Source organism: Schistocerca gregaria, chromosome 1 (assembly GCF_023897955.1).
Source record: "Schistocerca gregaria isolate iqSchGreg1 chromosome 1, iqSchGreg1.2, whole genome shotgun sequence".
Lineage (NCBI taxonomy): Eukaryota > Metazoa > Arthropoda > Insecta > Orthoptera > Acrididae > Schistocerca > Schistocerca gregaria.
The window spans coordinates 969915859-969939199 of NC_064920.1; the positions used below are offsets into that span (position 1 = coordinate 969915859).

The 23341-nt window shown below is 44.0% G+C and overlaps 1 protein-coding gene across 3 annotated transcripts in view; it reads left to right on the forward strand.

The window, feature by feature from the left end:
- LOC126276649 (probable glycoprotein hormone G-protein coupled receptor) overlaps positions 1 to 23341 on the forward strand; it is a 1482411-nt gene that overhangs the window by 685081 nt on the left and 773989 nt on the right. Inside the window, exon 2 of one of the 3 annotated variants that reach the window (XM_049977293.1) lies at positions 13388 to 13502. The exons of the other annotated variants lie outside the window; for them this stretch is intronic. Within the exon in view, the coding sequence (XP_049833250.1) occupies positions 13500 to 13502 (3 nt within the window). The 5' untranslated portion in view covers positions 13388 to 13499. The remainder of the gene's footprint in view (positions 1 to 13387; positions 13503 to 23341) is intronic. 3 annotated transcript variants of the gene reach the window in all.

The following is a 23341-nucleotide window of genomic DNA, read 5'->3' on the forward strand; positions in this document are numbered from 1 at the left end:
AAACCATACAAAAATGCACGGAAGTATGTTTCTTAACACAAACCTACGTTTTTTTTTAAATGGAACCACGTTAGTTTTGTTAGCACATCTGCACATATAAACAAATATTTAATCAGTGCATTGTAAAATGTTAATTATATCCGGAGATATTGTAACCTAAAGTTGAAGCTTGAAACCTCCGACTTTCAGATGCGTGTTGTAACAAACACGGCCCACGGTCCGCGACAAGCATCTGCAGGGACATGTTTACGATGACGACCGTGTTTACGAGTGTGGCTGTAGCGCACTGTTGTGGTTTGGTCTACCTGTCGCAGTGTCCGCATGTAGCGCTTGCTGCTATTGTTATTCTGCATTCGTCTCCGCACGCAGACCAACTGTAGTACACCGTGTTACCAGACGTCGGCGATAGTGTAGTGTTGTACGAACTGTGACCATGGTGTATTCGAACTCTGAAAACGCGGAGAAGACACTCATCTATGGCGAGTGTCGGCAAAATGCAGCTGAAGCCTGCAGGGTGTATGCAGAACGGTACCCGGACAGAGGGCATCCACCGTGCCGCACATTGCAAAACATCTACCGCCAACTGTATGCAACAGGTATGGTCGTAGCATGCTAACGGGTCCGTAACAGGCCCGTCACAGGAGAAGCGGGTGCAGTTGGTGTGTTAGCTGCTGTTACCATGAACCCACACATGAGTACACGGGACATTGCGAGAGCCGGTGGACTGCGTCAAAGTAGTGTCATGCGCGTACTGCATCGTCACCGCTTTCACCCGTTTCATGTGTCGCTACATCAGCAATTACACGGTGATAAATTTAGTCATCGAGTGCAATTCTGTCAATGGGCATAACAGAGAATGCGTTGCAGTTCTGCCTGTTTACCGATGAAGCGGGTTTCACAAACCACGGGGCAGTGAATCTACGGAACATGCATTACTGGTCCGTGGACAATCCTCGTTGGCTAAGACAGGTAGAGCGACAGCGACAAGTGTATGGTGCGGAATCATTGGCGACCACCTCATTGGTCCTCACTTCATTGCAGGGGCCCAAACAGCTGCAACATACATCGCGTTTCTACAGAATGATCTGCCAACATTGCTCGAAAATATCCCACTGGAAACGCGTCGACGTATGTGGTATCAGCATGATGGTGCACCTGCACATTCCGCAATTAACACTAGGCTGACTCTTTACAGGATGTTCGACGGGCGTTTCATAGGACGTGGAGGACGCATAAATTGGCCAGTCCGTTCTCCTGATCTTACACCTCTGGACTTCTTTCTGTGGGGTACGTTAAAGGAGAATGTGTACCGTGATGTGCCTACAACCCCAGAGGATATGAAACAACGTATTGTGGCAGCCTGCGGCGACATTACACCAGATGTACTGCGGCGTGTGCGACATTCATTACGCCAGAGATTGCAATTGTGTGCAGCAAATGATGGCCACCACATTGAACATCTATTGGCCTGACTTGTCGGGACACACTCTATTCCACTCCGTAATTGAAAACGGAAACCACGCGTGTACGTGTACCTCACCCCTCATGGTCATGTACATGTGCGTCAGTGAAAAAGACCAATATAAAGGTGTTAGCATGTGGACGTAATGTGCTGTTCCAGTCTCTTCTGTACCTAAGGTCCATCACCGTACCCTTTGGATCCCTACGTAATTCGGTGCTTCTCGATACACACGATCGAACGGCAGAAGAATGGTACTCAAGCGTCAACTTTAGGTTACACTATCTCCGGATGTAATTAACATTTTACAATGCAACAAACGGCACTGATTACGTATTTGTTTATATGTTCAGATGTGCTAACAAAACTAACGGAGTTCCATTTAAAAAAAACTTAGGTTTGTGTTAAAAAACACACTTCCGTGCATTTTTTTTGTGGTTTGTATTAACCAATTACACTAGCCCCTCTCCTCACGTTCGGTTTGTGGAATCGATTCGTCAGTATTTGAGGCGGTTTGCGAAATATATCCAGCGGTAATGTTAGGTGACTCACCCTGTATATTATGTGAATTGGAGGTGGAGAGGGGAGGAAGGAAAGGACCCTCCAGGGTAGCCGAGAGCGCTAACGCGCTGCTTCCTGGACTCGGGTAGGTGTGCCGGCCCGGATCGAATCCGCCCGGCGGATCAACGACGAGAGCCGGTGTGCTAGCCAGCCTGGATGTGGTTTTCAGGCTGTTTTCCACATCCCGCTAGGTAAATACCGGTTGGTCCCCACGTTCCACCTCAGTTACAGGCGTCGCAGACATTTGAAACACGTTCGCACTATTTCACTATTTACACTAGATGCAGACAGCTGGGCACATGATTCCGTCCCTGGGGGTACGGGGTGGCGGCAGGAAGGGAATCCGGCCACCCCTAAAACTAATCTTGCTAAATCCGCTCTAACCACGCTGACCCTGCGATCGCTGCGGGCTATGGCGTAAGCGAAAGAAAGATAGGGCAGGAAGGAAAGGAAAGGGGAGGAACTAATGTTATCAGCTGCAACGAGACTTTATGCAGAATCAGAGGTGACGAGGTCGAACCTTTACTTGTATCTGCACTGAAGGTGCCTCCCGCAGGAATCAAGATAGCCAGCATTAAGGCCGTGGACGGGAACGTGGATAGCTGGCGCTAGGTGGGAATGTGGATCTACTGGGAAGCTTGCCGAGGTATCCTGCGCATTTGCGTTAAACACTGTGCTCGGATGGGGCAGTGGTTAACGCAGTAGCCTAGTAAGCAGGAGATACAGGGCTCAAGTCCTGGTTCTGATTGTGCATAAAGTCCTGATGCAGCTGATACGATTAGTTAGTTTCCTTTCTTTTCTCCTCCCCCCCCCCCCCCCCCCAACTACAATTTACATAGTAAAGGACAATAGTTGCGTTACATATGGTTACGCAATTAATTTCACCAGACAAAAAATTGCTTACCATTGTGCCATGGTTGGCACTGACCCAACTAGCAGCCTAAGTTGCAATACTTCCGCCGCCACCAGATCCGTTCGTAACCATACTGACCACGCACAGGTGCGGGAAAAGACACATGAAAAATAAGCCCGATTTACTCAACGTCTCCATCTTCGCAGCCAGTAAGATATATTCATGCATTACGGCGATGGATCTCGGCCGCGTGTATATCTGGCCATGTTAATGCATTCACTGTGCTGTTGATAGTAACTGGACCACCCTCCTGCTTCCTTATTAATTATCAGATCTATTGCTGCATTACCACTGTTTGTTTTTATGTTATAACTGCTTACTCACCTAACCAGAATTTATGCTTTTCTTGCCACTGCCGGTGTGAGGCCCAATTGGATAATACCGATTTTTCGAGGACTGTGTAAGGCCCAAACGCACTGTATCCATTTTCAGAGCGCCAGTGTAAGACCGAAATTACACAAGGCGTCGTTTGGGGCGCCAAGCTAAGGGGAATAAGTAGCAGCGGCCGCTTTGTGCTTCAAACTGATACGTGCGAGAGGAGCGCTTGAGTGTAAGATTTGTATTGAGTGCGTATTACAATTAGCAGCAACAATTGGCACCGATGGAAATGTACGTGGGAAAAGAGTGAGAGGGGGAGTATCTAATTGTAAGTCGCTTGTGTCGGAAAATGTTATCAAATCGGCTCTTCATTTTACTGTTCGCCTTCAGCTTGCATTCAGCACAGCTCGGACCTGTTTTCGGTTTGTTTTTCCTGCAGTGTTAATTGCACATTAACAGTGACACACAGTTGTATGGGTAGGTTTACTGAGCAGGCCGATATGCTCCTCATGTACGGGTTCATTGAATGCAATGGAAGAGCAGTATCACGAAGCAACAGCATCGTTGTACAATGTTTCGTTTTAGGGTTGTTGCTTTACTATGTTGTGTGTTGTACATTTTGGTTATTGGTTCTTCACTGTTGCGAAAGTATTTCAGGGTGATTGAGTAACAAACCGAATAAATCGTAATTACATTATTATGCAGCAACGAACCGCCGGAGATCGCAGGTCCCTTGTACCGTAATGTTTAAAAGATATCTTTGAACAGTCTATGAAAGTTTGTTGGTAGAGTTATGGTTCATTATGCAAAATAAAAAAATACAAAAAATGGAGGTTATCGACAAGTATATTTAGTAAGATACGTACAAGTAGACTGCCCACTATTAAGTCGTTACGAAATGAAAGTAATGTTGTGACAGTATCAGCAATAACAATTATTGTTATCTACGCCAAGGAGCGAAGAGGATATTCCATCAACCGGTATCGATATAGAGGTGAGTCCGATCAGTCACCTAGAGAGCGGAGGGAGGCAGAGAGAGAGAGAGAGAGAGAGAGAGAGAGAGAGAGAGAGAGAGAGAGAGAGAGAGGGGGGGGGGAGACAAAGATAGCACAGTCACTGTGAGCCACGCTGCAGGAGAGGTCGTCAGAAGGCGCCTCTCAGATGGGCAAACCCTTTGGTTCCCGGTCACTTTAAATAAGTGCTCGCCACGAGGAGGCCATTCGCATACTTAAATGAAGCACTTTAGCAATGTGTTGGCTGTTTAGCTTTGGACATGCATTTCAATTTGGGCACAGCTGGAAATGTGGAAATGTTAGAAGACCTCCCTCAAAGAAGGTTGTATATCACAATTCCACAATTCTTCAAGAAGGAACAATAATTATTGTTTTCCTTTGGTACTACTTATTTCGACTGTTTATTATGTTCGATAAAATGATAAAGTATGTATTATGTATTAGCAACATGGATATAGCATATTTCATAATACACTCCTGGAAATGGAAAAAAGAACACATTGACACGGGTGTAACAGACCCACCATACTTGCTCCGGACACTGCGAGAGGGCTGTACAAGCAATGATCACACGCACGGCACAGCGGACACACCAGGAACAGCGGTGTTGGCCGTCGAATGGCGCTAGCTGCGCAGCATTTGTGCACCGCCGCCGTCAGTGTCAGCCAGTTTGCCGTGGCATACGGAGCTCCATCGCAGTCTTTAACACTGGTAGCATGCCGCGACAGGGTGGACGTGAACCGTATGTGCATTTGACGGACTTTGAGCGAGGGCGTATAGTGGGCATGCGGGAGGCCGGGTGGACGTACCGCCGAATTGCTCAACACGTGGGGCGTGAGGTCTCCACAGTACATCGATGTTGTCGCCAGTGGTCGGCGGAAGGTGCACGTGGGCGTCGACCTGGGATCGGACCGCAGCGACGCACGGATGCACGCCAAGACCGTAGGATCCTACGCAGTGCCGTAGGGGACCGCACCGCCACTTCCCAGCAAATTAGGGACAGTGTTGCTCCTGGAGTATCGGCGAGGACCATTCACAACCGTCTCCATGATCCTGGGCTACGGTCCCGCACACCGTTAGGCCGTCTTCCGCTCACGCCCCAACATCGTGCAGCCCGCCTCCAGTAGTGTTGCGACAGGCGTGAATGGAGGGACGAATCAGCGATGAGAGTCGCTTCTGCCTTGGTGCCAATGATGGTCGTATGTGTGTTTGGCGCCGTGCAGGTGAGCGCCACAATCAGGACTGCATACGACCGAGGCACACAGGGCCAACACCCGGCATCATGGTCTGGGGAGCGATCTCCTACACTGGCCGTACACCTCTGGTGATCGTCGAGGGCACACTGAATAGTGCACGGTACATCCAAACCGTCATCGAACCCATCGTTCTACCATTCCTAGACCGGCAAGGGAACTTGCTGTTCCAACAGGACAATGCACGTCCGCATGTATCCCGTGCCACCCAACGTGCTCTAGAAGGTGTAAGTCAACTACCCTGGCCAGCAAGATCTCCGGATCTGTCCCCCATTGATAATGTTTGGGACTGGATGAAGCGTCGTCTCACGCGGTCTGCACGTCCAGCACGAACGCTGGTCCAACTGAGGCGCCAGGTGGAAATGGCATGGCAAGCCGTTCCACAGGACTACATTCAGCATCTCTACGATCGTCCCCATGGGAGAATAGCAGCCTGCATTGCTGCGAAAGGTGGATATACACTATACTAGTGCCGACATTGTGCATGCTCTGTTGCCTGTGTCTATGTGCCTGTGGTTCTGTCAGTGTGATCATGTGATGTATCTGACCCCAGGAATGTGTCAATAAAGTTTCCCCTTCCTGGGACAATGAATTCACGGTGTTCTTATTTCAATTTCCAGGAGTGTATTTAGAAAGTTCTCTTTATTTTTATATTGCTTTCCGTTTAAGAACTTTGCATACCCGGCAAAAGTACTTTAGGGAATAGCATTCCACATATAAAAAATATTAGTTTTCTCTTCTAGTGGCAAAAATAATGAAAAGTACTGACAGAACATATTAAGTGATATAATAAAAAAAATACAACACCCTTATTTAATTAACATCCAAACTAAGAAAATAAGCTGGTTCTGTATAGGACATGAAAAAGTAACAAAGTAAATATTAAAGAGAAGCGAAATTAATGGAACTGTTCGCTTAGAAAGTAAGTTTGCGTAATTTTCCCTGTATTGTACACTAAGGTATTTTACGTATGTAGACTGAAGTGGCGAGTGAAAATCTGTACGAATGTCGGGAATCGAACCCAGGTCTCTTGCTTACTAGGCAAGTGTGCTAGTCACTAAGTCACTCTTCACAGCGGGTCACATGACTGCAAGGATTACCCTGGTTCACCTCCTCCACGTTCCAAATAATCACTACTGCCCAAGCTCACTTTAAATTTTACCTTACAAACGAACATTTGTGCAAGTACCTACACCTGAGTTTCAGGCTAGATTCACCACGTACGTTCATTGCTGAGGTGCTATTCCAGAACGTGGAGGGCCTCGGCATTTCTGTTAGTGTTTAAGGAGGAAGTTAAAGGAGACAGGGGCGGCAGTGAGAATTTGGATCGAGGAGAGAGGCGTGTGAGCGGAAATCCATGCAGTTGTGCGAACTGCTGTGCGAACGCACCTCCCTAATAAGCAAGAGACCTGGGTTCGATTACCGGCGATGATACGAATTTTCACTCGCCGCTTCAGTCTGTATGCACAAAATATCTGCATGTTACCAGTAAAGTCTCTGAAATTGTGTCCTTTCATTTGTATAAGTATTTACACATATCCAACACGTCCCACATTTTCTCTGGCGTTAGAGGAAAAGGCTATATACAACCCAGAAAACCACTAATCTGTTTTTAGCAGAGAGTGACGTACCCACTGGTGAATAACACTCTGACTAGGACCCAGGCACACTGATTTGGATCACGTGCAGTGATATTCACCGATACAACTGTGTAGTAAATTTCAAGCTTGAGTCACACTTCATAATTCTTTGAACACTGCCAGCAATAAAGGCATTCTGGCTCACTTACTTTATAACGAGAGGTGTATTTTAACAACTGTCAGATATTACATACTTCCATTAGTAGATAATCATCACATCCATTTCTCTTCTTTCCGATTAATGCAAAAGGACGCTCCCAGGCAGAAACCTACATCCTGAAACAACAAATTTTTGCCCCGTGATAGCAAACGTCCTGTCAAAACAAGATAGTGGTACAAAAGTATCATTGTTTCGTTGCTTTGCCCAAAGCAACACCCACACCAAAAGAGATCTAGCGTGCAATTTTTACGTTTTAATAATACTCAACGTTCTTGTACATACCATATTTGATGCAGTTTTTTGAGGTACAGTTTTTCTATCTGTAGAAATATAATATTCCTCCTACTTTATTGGACATCCTCCTTTCAGTCTGAGGGATCTACTTTCCTTTCTAAGCGTTTACTAACAATACAATATCCTTTGTAGTGAAATTAACGTTAGATACACCCCCCGTTTTCATTAATAGTCAACGTTCTTAGAAGATGGTCAACTTTACCACTACAAATATATCGAATTGTGAACATAAAAAGACATCAATTGCAATGATAGCATGTCTCATGTGATGCACCATTTTATTTCAGCAAAAACAAAATATTGCCAAAAATGTGATACGCAGCCTTTTTTGAGGATTTGTGGAAATTTGCGGCTTGTAACATTTTGGGTCGAGTCGCACATCGCCGTATCCCGGCTTGTACCACGTGTGAACGTGCTCCGCACCAGGATGAGCTTTACTCCGGTGAGCAGATTGTAAGATACAAAAAACACTATACTTCTGCGCCCGTTACATTATGGCAGGTAATGCTACATTTCTATTTTTTTCTCGAATTCCGGTACTTTGTGAGCAAGCATTACCTCGAAAAGCGTAAATTTTGTCAGATATGTGGGTTTTGTAGCTTTTTGTATTTTTAGATCATTATTCTTTCTTACTCTATAGCACTGAGTTACGATTTCTCGCAGGTGTATGTGGGCTAATTTCTAGCTCAGATACAGTGAACACCGGATAAACTGCGGACGGAATAACCTGGAAAGATCGTCTTTAGTTGCCTATTCTGTTTTTCTGGATTTTCAACTGTACAGCTCCTCACGAAGCTTCTGTGCAAACTGTCTTTACTTTCAGGACTTCAGGGCATGTCCTTCCCGCCTAGCGTCAAGTAATAGTCTACGGTTAGTTAAAAAAAGAGAAAGTTTGTTGACCTCCTTCATCGAGGTATAGACTGACTGTGAAACGGTAACCAAATGTTTCACGCAGCTGTTAAAAGCTGCAGAGCCAACATTTTCATAGAAATACACTACTGTAAAGAGTAGGACGTTGATAATACATTTACAAACGCATCTACATTTCACTATAACACTGTTGGTCGAAATTATTTACTCGAAAATATCCACGCACATCATAAGGAGAAGGAAGAAATGTTATTTTACGACAATTAGAGCAAATACAAATATTAGGTTGTTAAGTGTTCTCGAAACTTCTACTTCCTACACTGTAAGAATAAAGTTTTGAGTGGTTTGGCGACGTTGTAATTTTGAGTCTCCAAATCATTTTTCTTATCGTATTCGTTTTGTTTTTCACAAACACTCTTGTATTTAATTTTTGTTGCAAGTAATGAAGTTCAAAGAAATGACTGAGTTCCTTAATGGATCTGAGGAAAATCTAAAGTTCCTTCAAAACTTTTGATCACAGGCTACATCTGATTGCAAAGTGACGCAAAATCTCTTTCCGCAACTTCTCGGCAGAATAACGATCTTCCATTTAGCCAGATTAATTAAATTTCCCGCGAGCCACGCGGAAATTGGTCACCACAAACTCACATTCACCGGTAATGTGTCCTTGTCAGAGGTTCAAACTTGGTACGAACACATCTCAGAGGGTTGCAGGCGCATATGTCAACTTCTTTGAGTATTATGTTCGAGGCCTACATACCGTCTTTAGGGTAGACTGGATACGGTTGAAACGATTTGACTTTTAATGCTCATATTATTTTTCTTTATAAACCAGTCGACAAAGATGATATGTCAAATTAAAGAGCGCGTCTGTAGCTTCGAAACAGATGTATCACGTTTGTTCCTAAGGTGCAATTTTAACAAAGATTCAAAATTTTTAAAAAAAGTCCGTTTTATTTCAATTGTTCCTACACTAGGGGTGATTGAAACAGTGATTGGGGTCTGTTGAAACACATCCAAATAATACAAAATATAATATTGCAAAATGTATTATTTAACATTAATTCTAGTGAAATGCCTAATTATGGCACCATATGGCCACATTAATCAGCCTTAATGGTTTTCGTATTTATGAAGATATCTCTAAATAATAAACTGAAACATTTCTGTAATCAAATAAACGTAGCCTACAGAACAAACTGGAAGCGAACGTTTTCCAACTAATGAAACATTTAGCCTTTGGATCAATTTGAGTATTCTGAGTCACAGTTTTGGCAAACATAACTAGACCACCTGTGCATCCTTCGTGAGCCAACTGTTTACAAGTGGGCACTGACCCCACTCTTCTCCGACTCTGCTCTCTGAATACGGTGATAAACAAAACAGTAGCATTCTTTCTCCTCTTATGACATTCCTGTTGAATATTTTTTTTTTTCGTTTTGAAATATTTTTTTTTTTTTTTTTTTACTTTTTCCTTCATCCAATCCTTTCTTAAATTTCTTAACCTTGGTCCGTATCAACTTTGCTTCATGTTCTTTTCTTGTCTCTTCTTTCTTTGACGTATCACTGTAAATTGTAGACTTTCTAGTTTTTCGCTCATTAGGACCATTGTATTTCCTCGGGGGACCTTTCGGTAATGACCGTACTGCTTCCAGTGTAAATACAATAGCATCATTAGAAATTTCTTGTGCAGTTTTAGACGGTCTCAGTGAAGTTTCCTGAATGATAATGCTGCTGCGAAGTCTAGGTGGTGCAGTCCTATTCAAAGTTTCTTTACGTTCGTCAATATTTTCTTGCTGGGTCTTTGGAACAGGTGTATTGACAGCCAGTTGTTGAACCGTTGTCTCTGCTACTGCAGACTCAGCTATATTTCCGGGGTTAGGTCTATTCGTTTCAAATGCAGGAGCAAAATCTAGCTCACTAAACAGCTGCCGGTTATGTGGGTAAATTCCCGTTTTGCGAAAACCGGCTTGAATGTTGGAAGATGTCAGAGCGAGGGGCATAGCAGACGCTACATTCCCGGAATGTCGTAAATCGACATTGTTGTTCCTGGACGGCTTCGCATCCACGAATCACAGATAGAGTTTACAGCCTTCTTCAAAGTGCTATATGCAGATCGATTAAGTGGCAGGAGTTTGTGAGAACAGTGGGGAAGGAAGGACAGTAAGACAATGCCACCTTTGTTGCAAAAGTCCAATGCGTTAATATGATGAACATGTGAGGAGTGGTTATCAAGTATGAGGAACACTTTATGCGCCGGAGATAAATCTGCGTACCTCTTGAAGTGTTCCAGGAAATTCATATATAATTTATCCTGCGTCCAACCAGAAGAATTTACAGTTCCAGCAGACCCTCCTGGTCCATCCCTAACAAAATGGTCTTGAAAACGTACTCGAGGATAATAAGGAATGGTTGAATAACATTGTCAATGAAGTTTGTTGGAAAAGTTACTATCCCTAAAGTAACCCTTTCACGTGAATTTTCTGAACCCTCTTGATGAGCACCAAGTCTATCTACAACTTTACCTGGTTTTTGAACCGTTGTTATTCCTGTTTCATCGGCGTTATATACACCTTGGGGTTCGAAGTTATGACAGCCCATAACAATGTCCAAATTGTCATAGAAAGCCAAGACCGCACGTACAGACAGATTAGGGTTTCGTCTCATAAACATCCGAACCCAATCCTCAGCAGCCATTTCGTCGTCCCAAGTTCGAGATAGTGATACATTATAGTTAATTATAAGTTCATACGCCAATTTTCTCACCTCTTTCTTACATAGTCCAAAATACACTCCTGGAAATTGAAATAAGAACACCGTGAATTCATTGTCCCAGGAAGGGGAAACTTTATTGACACATTCCTGGGGTCAGATACATCACATGATCACACTGACAGAACCACAGGCACATAGACACAGGCAACAGAGCATGCACAATGTCGGCACTAGTACAGTGTATATCCACCTTTCGCAGCAATGCAGGCTGCTATTCTCCCATGGAGACGATCGTAGAGATGCTGGATGTAGTCCTGTGGAACGGCTTGCCATGCCATTTCCACCTGGCGCCTCAGTTGGACCAGCGTTCGTGCTGGACGTGCAGACCGCGTGAGACGGCGCTTCATCCAGTCCCAAACATGCTCAATGGGGGACAGATCCGGAGATCTTGCTGGCCAGGGTAGTTGACTTACACCTTCTAGAGCACGTTGGGTGGCACGGGATAAATGCGGACGTGCATTGTCCTGTTGGAACAGCAAGTTCCCTTGCCGGTCTAGGAATGGTAGAACGATGGGTTCGATGACGGTTTGGATGTACCGTGCACTATTCAGTGTGCCCTCGACGATCACCAGAGGTGTACGGCCAGTGTAGGAGATCGCTCCCCAGACCATGATGCCGGGTGTTGGCCCTGTGTGCCTCGGTCGTATGCAGTCCTGATTGTGGCGCTCACCTGCACTGCGCCAAACACACATACGACCATCATTGGCACCAAGGCAGAAGCGACTCTCATCGCTGAAGACGACACGTCTCCATTCGTCTCTCCATTCACGCCTGTCACGACACCACTGGAGGCGGGCTGCACGATGTTGGGGCGTGAGCGGAAGACGGCCTAACGTTGTGCGGGACCGTAGCCCAGGATCATGGAGACGGTTGCAAATGGTCCTCGCCGATACCCCAGGAGCAACAGTGTCCCTAATTTGCTGGGAAGTGGCGGTGCGGTCCCCTACGGCACTGCGTAGGATCCTACGGTCTTGGCGTGCATCCGTGCGTCGCTGCGGTCCGTCCCAGGTCGACGGGCACGTACACCATCCGCCGACCACTGGCGACAACATCGATGTACTGTGGAGACCTCACGCCCCACGTGTTGAGCAATTCGGCGGTACGTCCACTCGGCCTCCCGCATGCCCACTATACGCCCTATACGTTGAATAAACAAGAACGACTTAAGTGATGTGAAAAAGGCAGCTTTTGCAATCCAGCGACGACGAAACTGATGCTCCATCCATGTCCTGTTACGAATGAAATGTGATTCCTTTACACTATAATCTGAACGACAGCTGAAAACGGTGCTATCTGGCTTTTTTATCGGAACATTTCCACCAGATGAGAATATTTGGGGTTACTAACATGGCGGACGTCGTTTTAGAGTTTGTGACGTCGTGTCAACTGCCTTTATTATATCTCCATGGCTAAAGATAAAGTTATACCAATATTATAGCTATTAACTGTCACAACATATACTTTACCGCTCGCAAATTTATTTGTCGTTTGCCTAATATCAGATATAGAACAAACACAAAATATTTCACTGCAGGAATGCGCGTCACTATCCCCCACTTGAGAAGTCTCTTCGAAATGTTTTAAATGGTTCATCACTACATTGCAAAAACTCCAACGAAGAATTCAACGAAGTGACCACTTTACTTGCACTGGCTGCTATAGCCGTCTTTACACTACTACTAAATTTTGAGCAATTTTCATCAATTTTAATTTCTCAAAAACAATTTTAGGAGCAGTGTAATCTTTTATTGCTAAAACAAAAAAAGCTTTGAAGCAAGGAAATATTTACATTTCCAAAAGTTAAAATTAAAAATAAAATATTGTTTTCGTGTTTTAAAATCTAACAATGAAGAAGTTTACAATTAGTTGTTATTCAGCACCCACAACTCGCTGGCTCAGCAAGTCTTTCTTTTCCCATATCACTCTCAAGAACACGTAGGATAACAAGTTAGTTTTCTGTCGACTGACCATTGGCACTTCCTGGCTCATCTAAGGCAACACAATACAACTCTTAATTCAAGTGAGTAATTCATTGATCCATTGCAGATAACGTTAAACTAGAACAATGATGAGAATACTAAGCAACTTAACAGACCGATCTACAACTTCCCTTTTTTTGTTGCCATTTCAGGTAGCCGGGCAGCCTTCGCACAGTAGCTACTTAAATGCCAGTTCGCCTGTTCACTTCTCTGGACCGTGCACCCTTTCGACGATTCTAAGAAGACGGCTGGATTCCACAGACGATGGTACGGAATATGATACGCTTGCAGAAAACTTCACAATTTCCAAACAGAAGCCATACTGGTCGAGCGTTCAGATCTTCACGTTACAGGTAACACGTCCCAGCCCACAGTCATCGTCAGCTGGTGCCAGTCCAACTGGCGGTCCAGAAGCAACTGCCTTTACCTCTGGCCACGCGCACATCGTCCGGAAGAGATATATCGGCTAGGAAAAAAATTTTGTGCCTACATCTTAGTGCTAACCGTCAGCGTTAGTCCCACAATCGGCAAAAAACAGACAGGGAGGTCTTTTTTACGAAATTCATGAACACCTTTGAGTGAAACTGAGTACAGTCACAGAAATTCATCTAATGGACGAAACTGTTTAAGTAGATGTGATCTGATAGTCAAAGTCACCCTGCATGTCCACGTTGTATAGCCGTTGTTGCGTGTAACATGAATGATATTCTCCCGTGTGTACTGCAGTATTTCAGCATTGTGCTTGCAAGGTATTGGTAAACAAAAAGGAAGACAATAAACATGTGTCACTAGTAGAATCTATAAGTTAAAAGTGTCTTAAAGTTCTTACCAAAATGCAACTGAATGTGTTCTTCGAAATATATCCACGGATATCACACACTATTAGGATGTCTCGATCTGCAAGGAGAGTTTTGACTCATTAGTTTCTCTTTTGTCGTAGTTTTTCCAAACGTCACTATGAATTAATTGTAACAAGCACACAGTCATACACTGTTATTGCGCTGTGAATATCGTCACTTTATGGTATTCTAGAGCTGAGAACATAAAAAATGTCGTCTGTGTGTTCGAGCTCGAATACGTATAGTAAAAATTCGTATTTGTTATCTGAAGTTGTCAGGGAATGAACAAATACCTAGACTGCCATCATTTCCGGTACTTTACGACTGCCACAACACTCAAGAAATTACCATTACTGTGTCCCAATCATTAAGCACAGTGCGTCCCAAAAGCGACGTTAGGCAGTAACTAAGGTGACAGTCTGGACTAACAACCGTGGACAACTCATCTGCAATCGACCGCTCGGTTATAGTCAAGTAATGGTAAGTAGTGAACGTGTGACAGGGTTGGAAATCCCGACGGAGATATGTCTCTAAATCAAGTTCTCTGGAATGTTTTGAAGAACCGAAAAGTCTGTGTAAATTGTGTCCTGCACATTTTGACTCCGCAGCAAAGCAAAGAATGGCTTCATTTTATTGCAAAACGCGGACGATTCTTTTCTGTAAAAAGTCATCAGGGGTGACGAGACCCGTTGTTATCAATACGAAACTATCACAAAACGAGAAATTGCAGAAATTCACATGAAGGGTCAACGTTTTGGCGGCGTAACCAACATTTCATATAGTGTGGCGCGTAGTTGAATAACATCCCAGGGAAGTACTTTCCTGAGAGTTTCATATGGTTGTACGAACGTTCTCTGCGTTCTACAAAAATGGCGACGAGAGTATGTAGAACACGTCAAGCGCTAAAACCACCATCTTAAAGTTGCTTTATTTCTTAATAATCCATTCTCTAAACTATTTGGACTGAAGGGGTGGCGTTAGGCTAATTCATAGTGAACTCAATCGTGTACCACCTGTGATACTTACAAATTAGCAAAATCATACTTCGTAAAACGTTTACCACTTTGCTCTTAATCTAAGGAATATCTCTATTCATGCTTATTTAAGTTCAGTTTCCGTTTCTTTTTAGTGAGTTTCGTGATAAAATATTTGAACGTAATGTAAACTAAAACCACGTCACACGATATTGTGAAACAGGTAAAACAACGTCCATAAATTGATTGGAGATGAAAATAACTGCAATATACGGACTGGTAGAAGAGGACGTTATAGCAGTCCAAGAATTTAGTGAAACTGACGATAAACGACTCAACGTGAGATCCCAATGCAGAACTTAATTCAGTCTGAATTCTGTGTTCTTGAGTAGAATTTGTGGACTGTCGTCAGATATTGTTTGCCAACATGACATGTTGGTCCCTTTGTTCCTACATGCTTCTTCTGGGCCTTCTCTGTGAACACAGCTGCTCATAACACCCTTTTGAGTTCTCTCAGTACACGAATACTCGCCGTTGGTGAATTGTTCGATAACCTGAAGTTGCCACATCAAGAGTTATCTGCAAAGTTTTTGGAATGGCAGCAGTTTTGATTTATCTTGCGCGTTTCCTTTTTAGTTTACACAAAGGACAGTCTGTAGTCATAACTGCAAGAGATACTGAATAGAGTCACAGCATTCAGTTTACTGGTCACATTATTCAATTACACTGGTGACCAGTTATCTCTCGGAGTGTTAGAGGCAGGCAGAGGTCTCATCGTCGATTGTTTGTCTATAGAATTTGCTGATAGCTTGGAAACGCCAGCAGTTGATGGCTGTGAAACGTAATCGGGAATGCTGTGAGCACTCGCTTAATGGGTTAAACATTTGCTGCTGGCGGCAGAGGGGACCAGGTGATGCTGTGCGCGTGTCTCGGAGCTGTTGACTGAAGCCATTATCGTCCCACGAGGCTGCTTGCGTTTGTGTGTGTGCGCAATAAATATCGATAACTGCTGCTGCTTGTTCTCTGCAGCACGTGGGCAGGGGACTCATCCGTGGAGATGCGTCAGCTTTTGTTCCGGTTACCTAGAAATCTCCTCAACTATCGTCCCTCTACTATCATCATGTTTAATTTCAAACATATTTGATTCCAGTGAGGAGGGTTATTAATTTTTCAGAACCTATATACTGTTCTTATACAATATTTGACCAAATGTATCCGGAAAACCTATGTAAAAGGAGCTGGTCAGTAAAGGAATGGATTTGTCAAGGGGGGGGGGGAGGGGGGAGTACAGTCACTTCGAATGCGGACTAGTGATGGGATGTCACCTGAATAACAAATTCGTCAGGTACATTTCAAATTTTCTATACCTACCCAGGTTGCATGTCGGTTATGTGTGAAGTCAGAAGCAGCTGAACCGAAACCAGCCAGATCTCATGAACTGACAGACAGGGACCGTCGAGGACTGTGGGAGGTGGTTGTACTCAAATCTCAGGAAATCAGTGTAATCAATCGTTCTTGATTCCTAAACTACCAGCAGTCCAACTAGCTTAATGACTGTGCGTGGGCCGGCCGCTGAGGACGAGCGGTTCTAGGCGCTTCACTCCGGAACCGAGCGCCCGCTACGGTCGCAGGTTCGAATCCTGCCTCGGGCATGGATGTGTATGATGTCCATAGGTTAGTTACGTTTACGTAGTTTCTAAGTCTAGGGGACTGACGACATCAGATGTTAAGTCCCATAGTGCTTAGAGCCATTTGAACCATTTGACTGTACGTGGGCAGAGGCAGAAGGAAAGAGCACGATGGCTCCTCATAAGCCAAACATTTCTGTGGTCAATACTAAACGACACTTAGGGTGGAGTAAAGAGCGACCCCATTGCACAGTGGATGGCAATAAACGAGGGATATGGTGTGATGACTCACGCTACAAGTTGCGCCAATCCGACAGAAGGGTCTGAGTTTGGTGAGTGCCAGGTGAATTTTACGTGCCACCATGGGTAGTGTCAATAGTGAAATACGAATGGGGAGGGTATGGGGGTGTTTTTCTGGTTAGGGTGTGGTGTCCTTATTGAGCTTAAGAAAACTCTAATTCCGGAAGGATTTGAACACATTTTACGGTAATGTGTGTTGCCTACAGTAGAGGAACAGTTCGGAAACCATGACTGTTTTTTATCAACATGAGAACGGTCCCCGTCATAGAGCAGCAGGAGGACCTTATAGAGTAAGGAGGTTCTGCACAGAACCAGCGAGGACAGGAAGATTTATTAGGCAAAAAAAATCCTTCAACGGATTTATCTACTTGGAGTCCGACCTGAATACCAGTACAGTGGAACGCATTTGGGATGTGTCTGAGGATCGTCTTCGCTCCAGACCCACCCTCCAACATCACGAACCTTTTCTCGTTTCGGCTGTTAAGGAACAATGGGCTGCGATTTCTCCACAGGTTTTCAGACATCTCATTGAAAGTGTCCTCAGCCGAGTTAAAAGCCGTCATACAGAGAAGGAAGGAGGCACTCCATATTGATGTCCACTAATAGATGTCCGGATACTTTTGTAACTAAAAACTCTAATTGCCTATTGCGTTACGATAATACAGACTCGAACCTCTGGAGTCATCCTTTTAACGACTAGAAAAATTCAAAAATCACGTACATGCATACTTTCATGGTTTGTCCTACCTTTCCATGTGGCATTAAGTATATCCGTGATTAGGCAATGACGTGAGACACGCCCCCGGAGTAGACAACATTCCATTAGAACTACTGACGGCCTTGGGAGAGCCAGTCCTGACTACACTCTTCCATCTGGTGAGCAAGATGTATGAGACAGGCGAAATACCCTCAGACTTCAAGAAGAATATAATAATTCCAATCCCAAAGAAAGCAGGTGCTGACAGATGTGAAAATTACCGAACAATCAGTTTAATAAGCCACGGCTGCAAAATACTAACGCGAATTCTTTACAGACGAATGGAAAAACTGGTAGATGCAGACCTCGGGGAAGATCAGTTTGGATTCCGTCGAAATGTTGGAACACGTGAGGCAATACTGACCTTACGACTTATCTTAGAAGAAAGATTAAGAAAAGGCAAACCTACGTTTCTAGCATTTGTAGACTTAGAGAAAGCTTTTGACAATGTTGACTGGAATACTCTTTTTCAAATTCTAAAGGTGGCAGGGGTAAAATACAGGGAGCGAAAGGCTATTTATAATTTGTACAGAAACCAGATGGCAGTCATAAGAGTCGAGGGGCATGAAAGGGAAGCAGTGGTTGGGAAAGGAGTGAGACAGGGTTGTAGCCTCTCCCCGATATTATTCAATCTGTATATTGAGCAAGCAGTAAAGGAAACAAAAGAAAAATTTGGAGTAGGTATTAAAATTCATGGAGACGAAGTAAAAACGTTGAGGTTCGCCGATGACATTGTAATTCTGTCAGAGACGGCAAAGGACTTGGAAGAGCAGTTGAACGGAATGGACAGTGTCTTGAAAGGAGGATATAAGATGAACATTAACAAAAGCAAAACGAGGATAATGGAATGTAGTCGAATAAAGTCGGGTGATGCTGAGGGAATTAGATTAGGAAATGAGACACTTAAAGTAGTAAAGGAGTTTTGCTATTTAGGAAGTAAAATAACTGATGATGGTCGAAGTAGAGAGGATATAAAGTGTAGACTGGCAATGGCAAGGAGAGCGTTTCTGAAGAAGAGAAATTTGTTAACATCGAATATAGATTTATGTATCAGGAAGTCGTTTCTGAAAGTATTTGTTTGAAGTGTAGCCATGTATGGAAGTGAAACATGGACGATAAATAGTTTGGACAAGAAGAGAATAGATGCTTTCGAAATGTGGTGCTACAGAAGAATGCTGAAGATAAGGTGGATAGATCACGTAACTAATGAGGAGGTATTGAATAGGATTGGGGAGAAGAGAAGTTTGTGGCACAACTTGACTAGAAGAAGGGATCGGTTGGTAGGACATGTTTTGAGGCATCAAGGGATCACAAATTTAGCATTGGAGGGCAGCGTGGAGGGTAAAAATCGTAGAGGGAGACCGAGAGATGAGTACACTAAGCAGATTCAGAAGGATGTAGGTTGCAGTAGGTACTGGGAGATGAAGCAGCTTGCACAGGATACAGTAGCATGGAGAGCTGCATCAAACCAGTCTCAGGACTGAAGACAACAACAACAACAACAACGTTACGTCTCGTATTCCCTAGCATGAGCAGATCTGAGATCAGGATGTACGCAAGGCCGAATAGGACAGGGCACCGAGAGACCTCGAACTTCCATTGTTTAGATAAAGAAACTGTATGTAATTCGAAAGCATGGGAGGCAAGCCCAGCTTCACTATTGCTGTCGTGGCTTTTGTTTCTTTGATTACTTCAATTACGCACTATTTGAACATTTAAGAAGCGCGCCAGCGTTAGTAATTTTACACTCTCAGAAATAAAAGATCGACCGGAAAATTGCTGGTGGAGCTTCACAATTATTCCTTTTCGCGATGACGCATGTATTGTACTCGTGAGGCTAAACAAAGATTTCAATGGAAGCGTCAAGTCTCTTTCACAATTCTGAAAAGAAACTAGTGTTTTTAGCTCTGTACATAAATGGTTACCATACGGGACATACATGCAATGTGTAACACAGAGCTAATAGAGTAGACTCTTTTTTGTGTATGTACGTTTGTATGAGGAATTAAATTAGAAGTTACCAGCTAGACGCATCGCCTATTCCGATTCGTAACGTTGATCGTCAGGTATAATCAAACGAGCAATAAGTATCCTTTGCCCATTTAAGTGGGCAGAAAATGGACCTGGGCGAATGCATTGCAGATTTTGAGATTTGTTCGTTGTTTGATTCAAAGAGCGAAAAAAGGACCGAGACGATGATGTACTGGAAGGTGCATAATTGATATTACGAAACATTTGGAAGCAACATGGTCGGGTACGTAACAGAAGTCTTGTAAAGAACTTTATTCAGCTGTGGAAATCAGATGCCTAATGAAGATGATGAGGATGACGATGGTAATGATAATTATGATCGTGCATACGAAACCACTAATTATTACGATATATTGATAATTTTTACTTATGGACCATCTGACAGAAACTGAATAAAATACAATTTTAGTGCCATAGGCGTTTCGCCTTTATTTTCTGCAAGACATCATCAGTGGCAGGTTGGGTGGACAATTTCATACATATCACGCTCCTGTTGCATTTGTGGCGTTGTTCTCCTTCTTATAAATGAACACCAAAAATGCAACAGGAGCGTAATATGTAGGAAACCGTCCACGTAACATGCCACTGATGATGCCTTGGAATGAATAAAGGCGAAAAGCACATGGCACTAAAATTGTGTTTTATTCAGTTGCTGTCAGACGGTCCATAAGCAAAAATTATCAATATATAGTAATATTACACGCAACTGAGGAAGACAGGACTACAAAAGTTGAAGAAGTGAAGCTATTAATGTATCACGTGAACGATAGTGACCCTGACCTATTGCTTGTTGGTTTCAGTCTCGGAAACTTCGGTCAACGTTCGTACTCGTAAAACGGTTTTCCTGACGTTTCGCCAGGATATGTGGCTGGCGTTCTCAAAGGATAACCCTCCACTGCTACTGCCGGTCTGGGGTCGAGCACACCTCCATAAATAGAGGATGAATCTCTGACAAAGGTATTACTTATGCTGGCGATATGTCAGGAAAATCGAGAAACAAACATCAGCCGAAGGTACGGGACGGAAGCAAACAGGCAATTGGTCGACTGATGGCCACGGAATCCTCAACAATTTAATACTCGTAATAGTGGCCCTCTTCTCAGTGAATGTAATGTTAGTCGGTGGACTGTTGAATATTTAAGGAGCTCGTGTCCAAAAACAACGACGTGCTTCATGAAACATTTTTAGTATTACGACATGGTTAAGCAATTGCCGACGAAATAGTTCATCTTTACTGGCGTAATAGGTAGAATTTACACTGCATTGTTTTTGCTCCTTAGTCGCTCTTCATATCAGTCTTGCGATTGGTTGGTGCAGTCCGTCACGTTTGCCCTCCTGAACTAACATCTCAGAGCAGCACTTGCGTCTAAAGTACTAAATTATTTGTTCTATATATTATAATGTCTGTCTTCCCCTACACTTTCCACTCAATAGAGGCTATTCGCTAATGTCTTAATATATTTCCAATTATTATGTGCCCTCTTCCTGTCAATGTGGTCCATATGTCCCTGTCCTCGCTGTGGAGAACCTCCTCATTCTCAAAAGTCCTCCTTTTTCTCAACATTCTTCTACAGCACCACATCATACAAGCTTCTTTTCTTTTCTGTTTTTCTGATGGTCCATGATACATTGATAAGCAATGCGGATCTCCAAACGTAAATTCTCAGAAATTTCTTCCTCAAATTTAGGGTGAGGTTTGACACTAGTAGACTTCTTGTGGCGGGGAATTCTCTCTTTGCTCTTACCAATCCGCTTTTTGTTCCTCTCGCGTTAATACGCCATGTGTTATTTTACTCACTTGGCGGTCCCCAATTTTGAAGTTAACTTTCTCGTTAATCTCATTTCCGCTAATCATTACTTTCGTCTTCCCTTTGTTAGCTCTCAGTCTACTAAGTGGTCAGAAACAGTCTCAAAAGCTTGTAAGGATGTTGCAGGATAGGTTGTGCTAAGAAATAATTGCTGAGAGCCGGCCCCTGTGGTAGAGCGGTTCTAGGCCCTTCAGTCCGGAAACACGCTGGTGCTACGGTCGCAGGTTCCAATCCTGCCTAGGGTATGGATGAATGTGATGTCCTTAGGTTAGTTAGGTTTAAGTAGTTCTAAGTCTAGGGGACGGATGACATCAGAAGCTAAGTCCCATAGCGCTCAGAACCATTTGAACCATTTTAGTAATACACAAACTGCCTTACACCGATGACGTTCTAACATTCTGCGTGGTGTCTGTTTGTTCTAAGTCGTGTCTCCCTACCACTTTCGAGCAACGACGCTCTGAGCGTGTTTTTTTAGGAAATTGACTAGTTTGGACGTGGGACCTGCTGCTGGTAAGGAGACGCCAGACCACACATGACATGTAGAGTTCAGAAGAGCTCAGTGAGACTAGCGATGATATATTCAAATACTTAATGATTTCAGCGTCAGCTCCACTGCACTCCCTGTAAAAGAATCTTAATACTAACTAAATTTAGTGGAAGGGGTTCAAGGCTTTCCTATTTATAGTTAGCTGGTAAAATAACGTCGAACCATTGGAATTATTATTCTAGTCACAAAATATTGTTTATAAATTGCACTATTGATAAAAGGATATATTTTAATACAGGATGATGAAAACCAACTGGTGTTCAGCAAAAATGTGAACGAATATTCCCTGAATGGGTTTCCAAGTTCTGTAATGGATCGAAGGATGACCTACGCCATATCACATCTATAATCTAGGTTTAAATTAAGTTTCATAAAAGAGAAAACTATCAAAAATGGTCTTTAGTGACCCTCAATTATCTTTAATTACTTATTTAATTTGTTGTAAATTACAGTGGCAGATGTGGCTTCTCAATAATTATATAACAGAAAAATCATCGCGTTTCAGGTTTTATCTTCTAATAGCAAATGTGAATACCACGAAGTTTAATTGGCTATCGACACTTGTACACTCCTGGAAATGGAAAAAAGAACACATTGACACCGGTGTGTCAGACCCACCATACTTGCTCCGGACACTGCGAGAGGGCTGTACAAGCAATGATCACACGCACGGCACAGCGGACACACCAGGAACCGCGGTGTTCGCCGTCGAATGGCGCTAGCTGCGCAGCATTTGTGCACCACCGCCGTCAGTGTCAGCCAGTTTGTCGTGGCATACGGAGCTCCACCGCAGTCTTTAACACTGGTAGCATGCCGCGACAGCGTGGACGTGAACCGTATGTGCAGTTGACGGACTTTGAGCGAGGGCGTATTGTGGGCATGCGGGAGGTCGGGTGGACGTACCGCCGAATTGCTCAACACGTGGGGCGTGAGTTCTCCACAGTACATCGATGTTGCCGCCAGTGGTCGGCGGAAGGTGCACGTGCCCGTCGACCTGGAACCAGACCGCAGCGACGCACGGATGCACGCCAAGACCGTAGGATCCTACGCAGTGCTGTAGGGGACCGCACCGCCACTTCCCAGCAAATTAGGGACACTGTTGCTCCTGGAGTATCGGCGAGGACCATTCGCAACCATGACGCTGGGCTACGGTCCCGCACACCGTTAGGCCGTCTTCCGCTCATGACCCAACATCGTGCAGCCCGCCTCCAGTGGCGTCGCG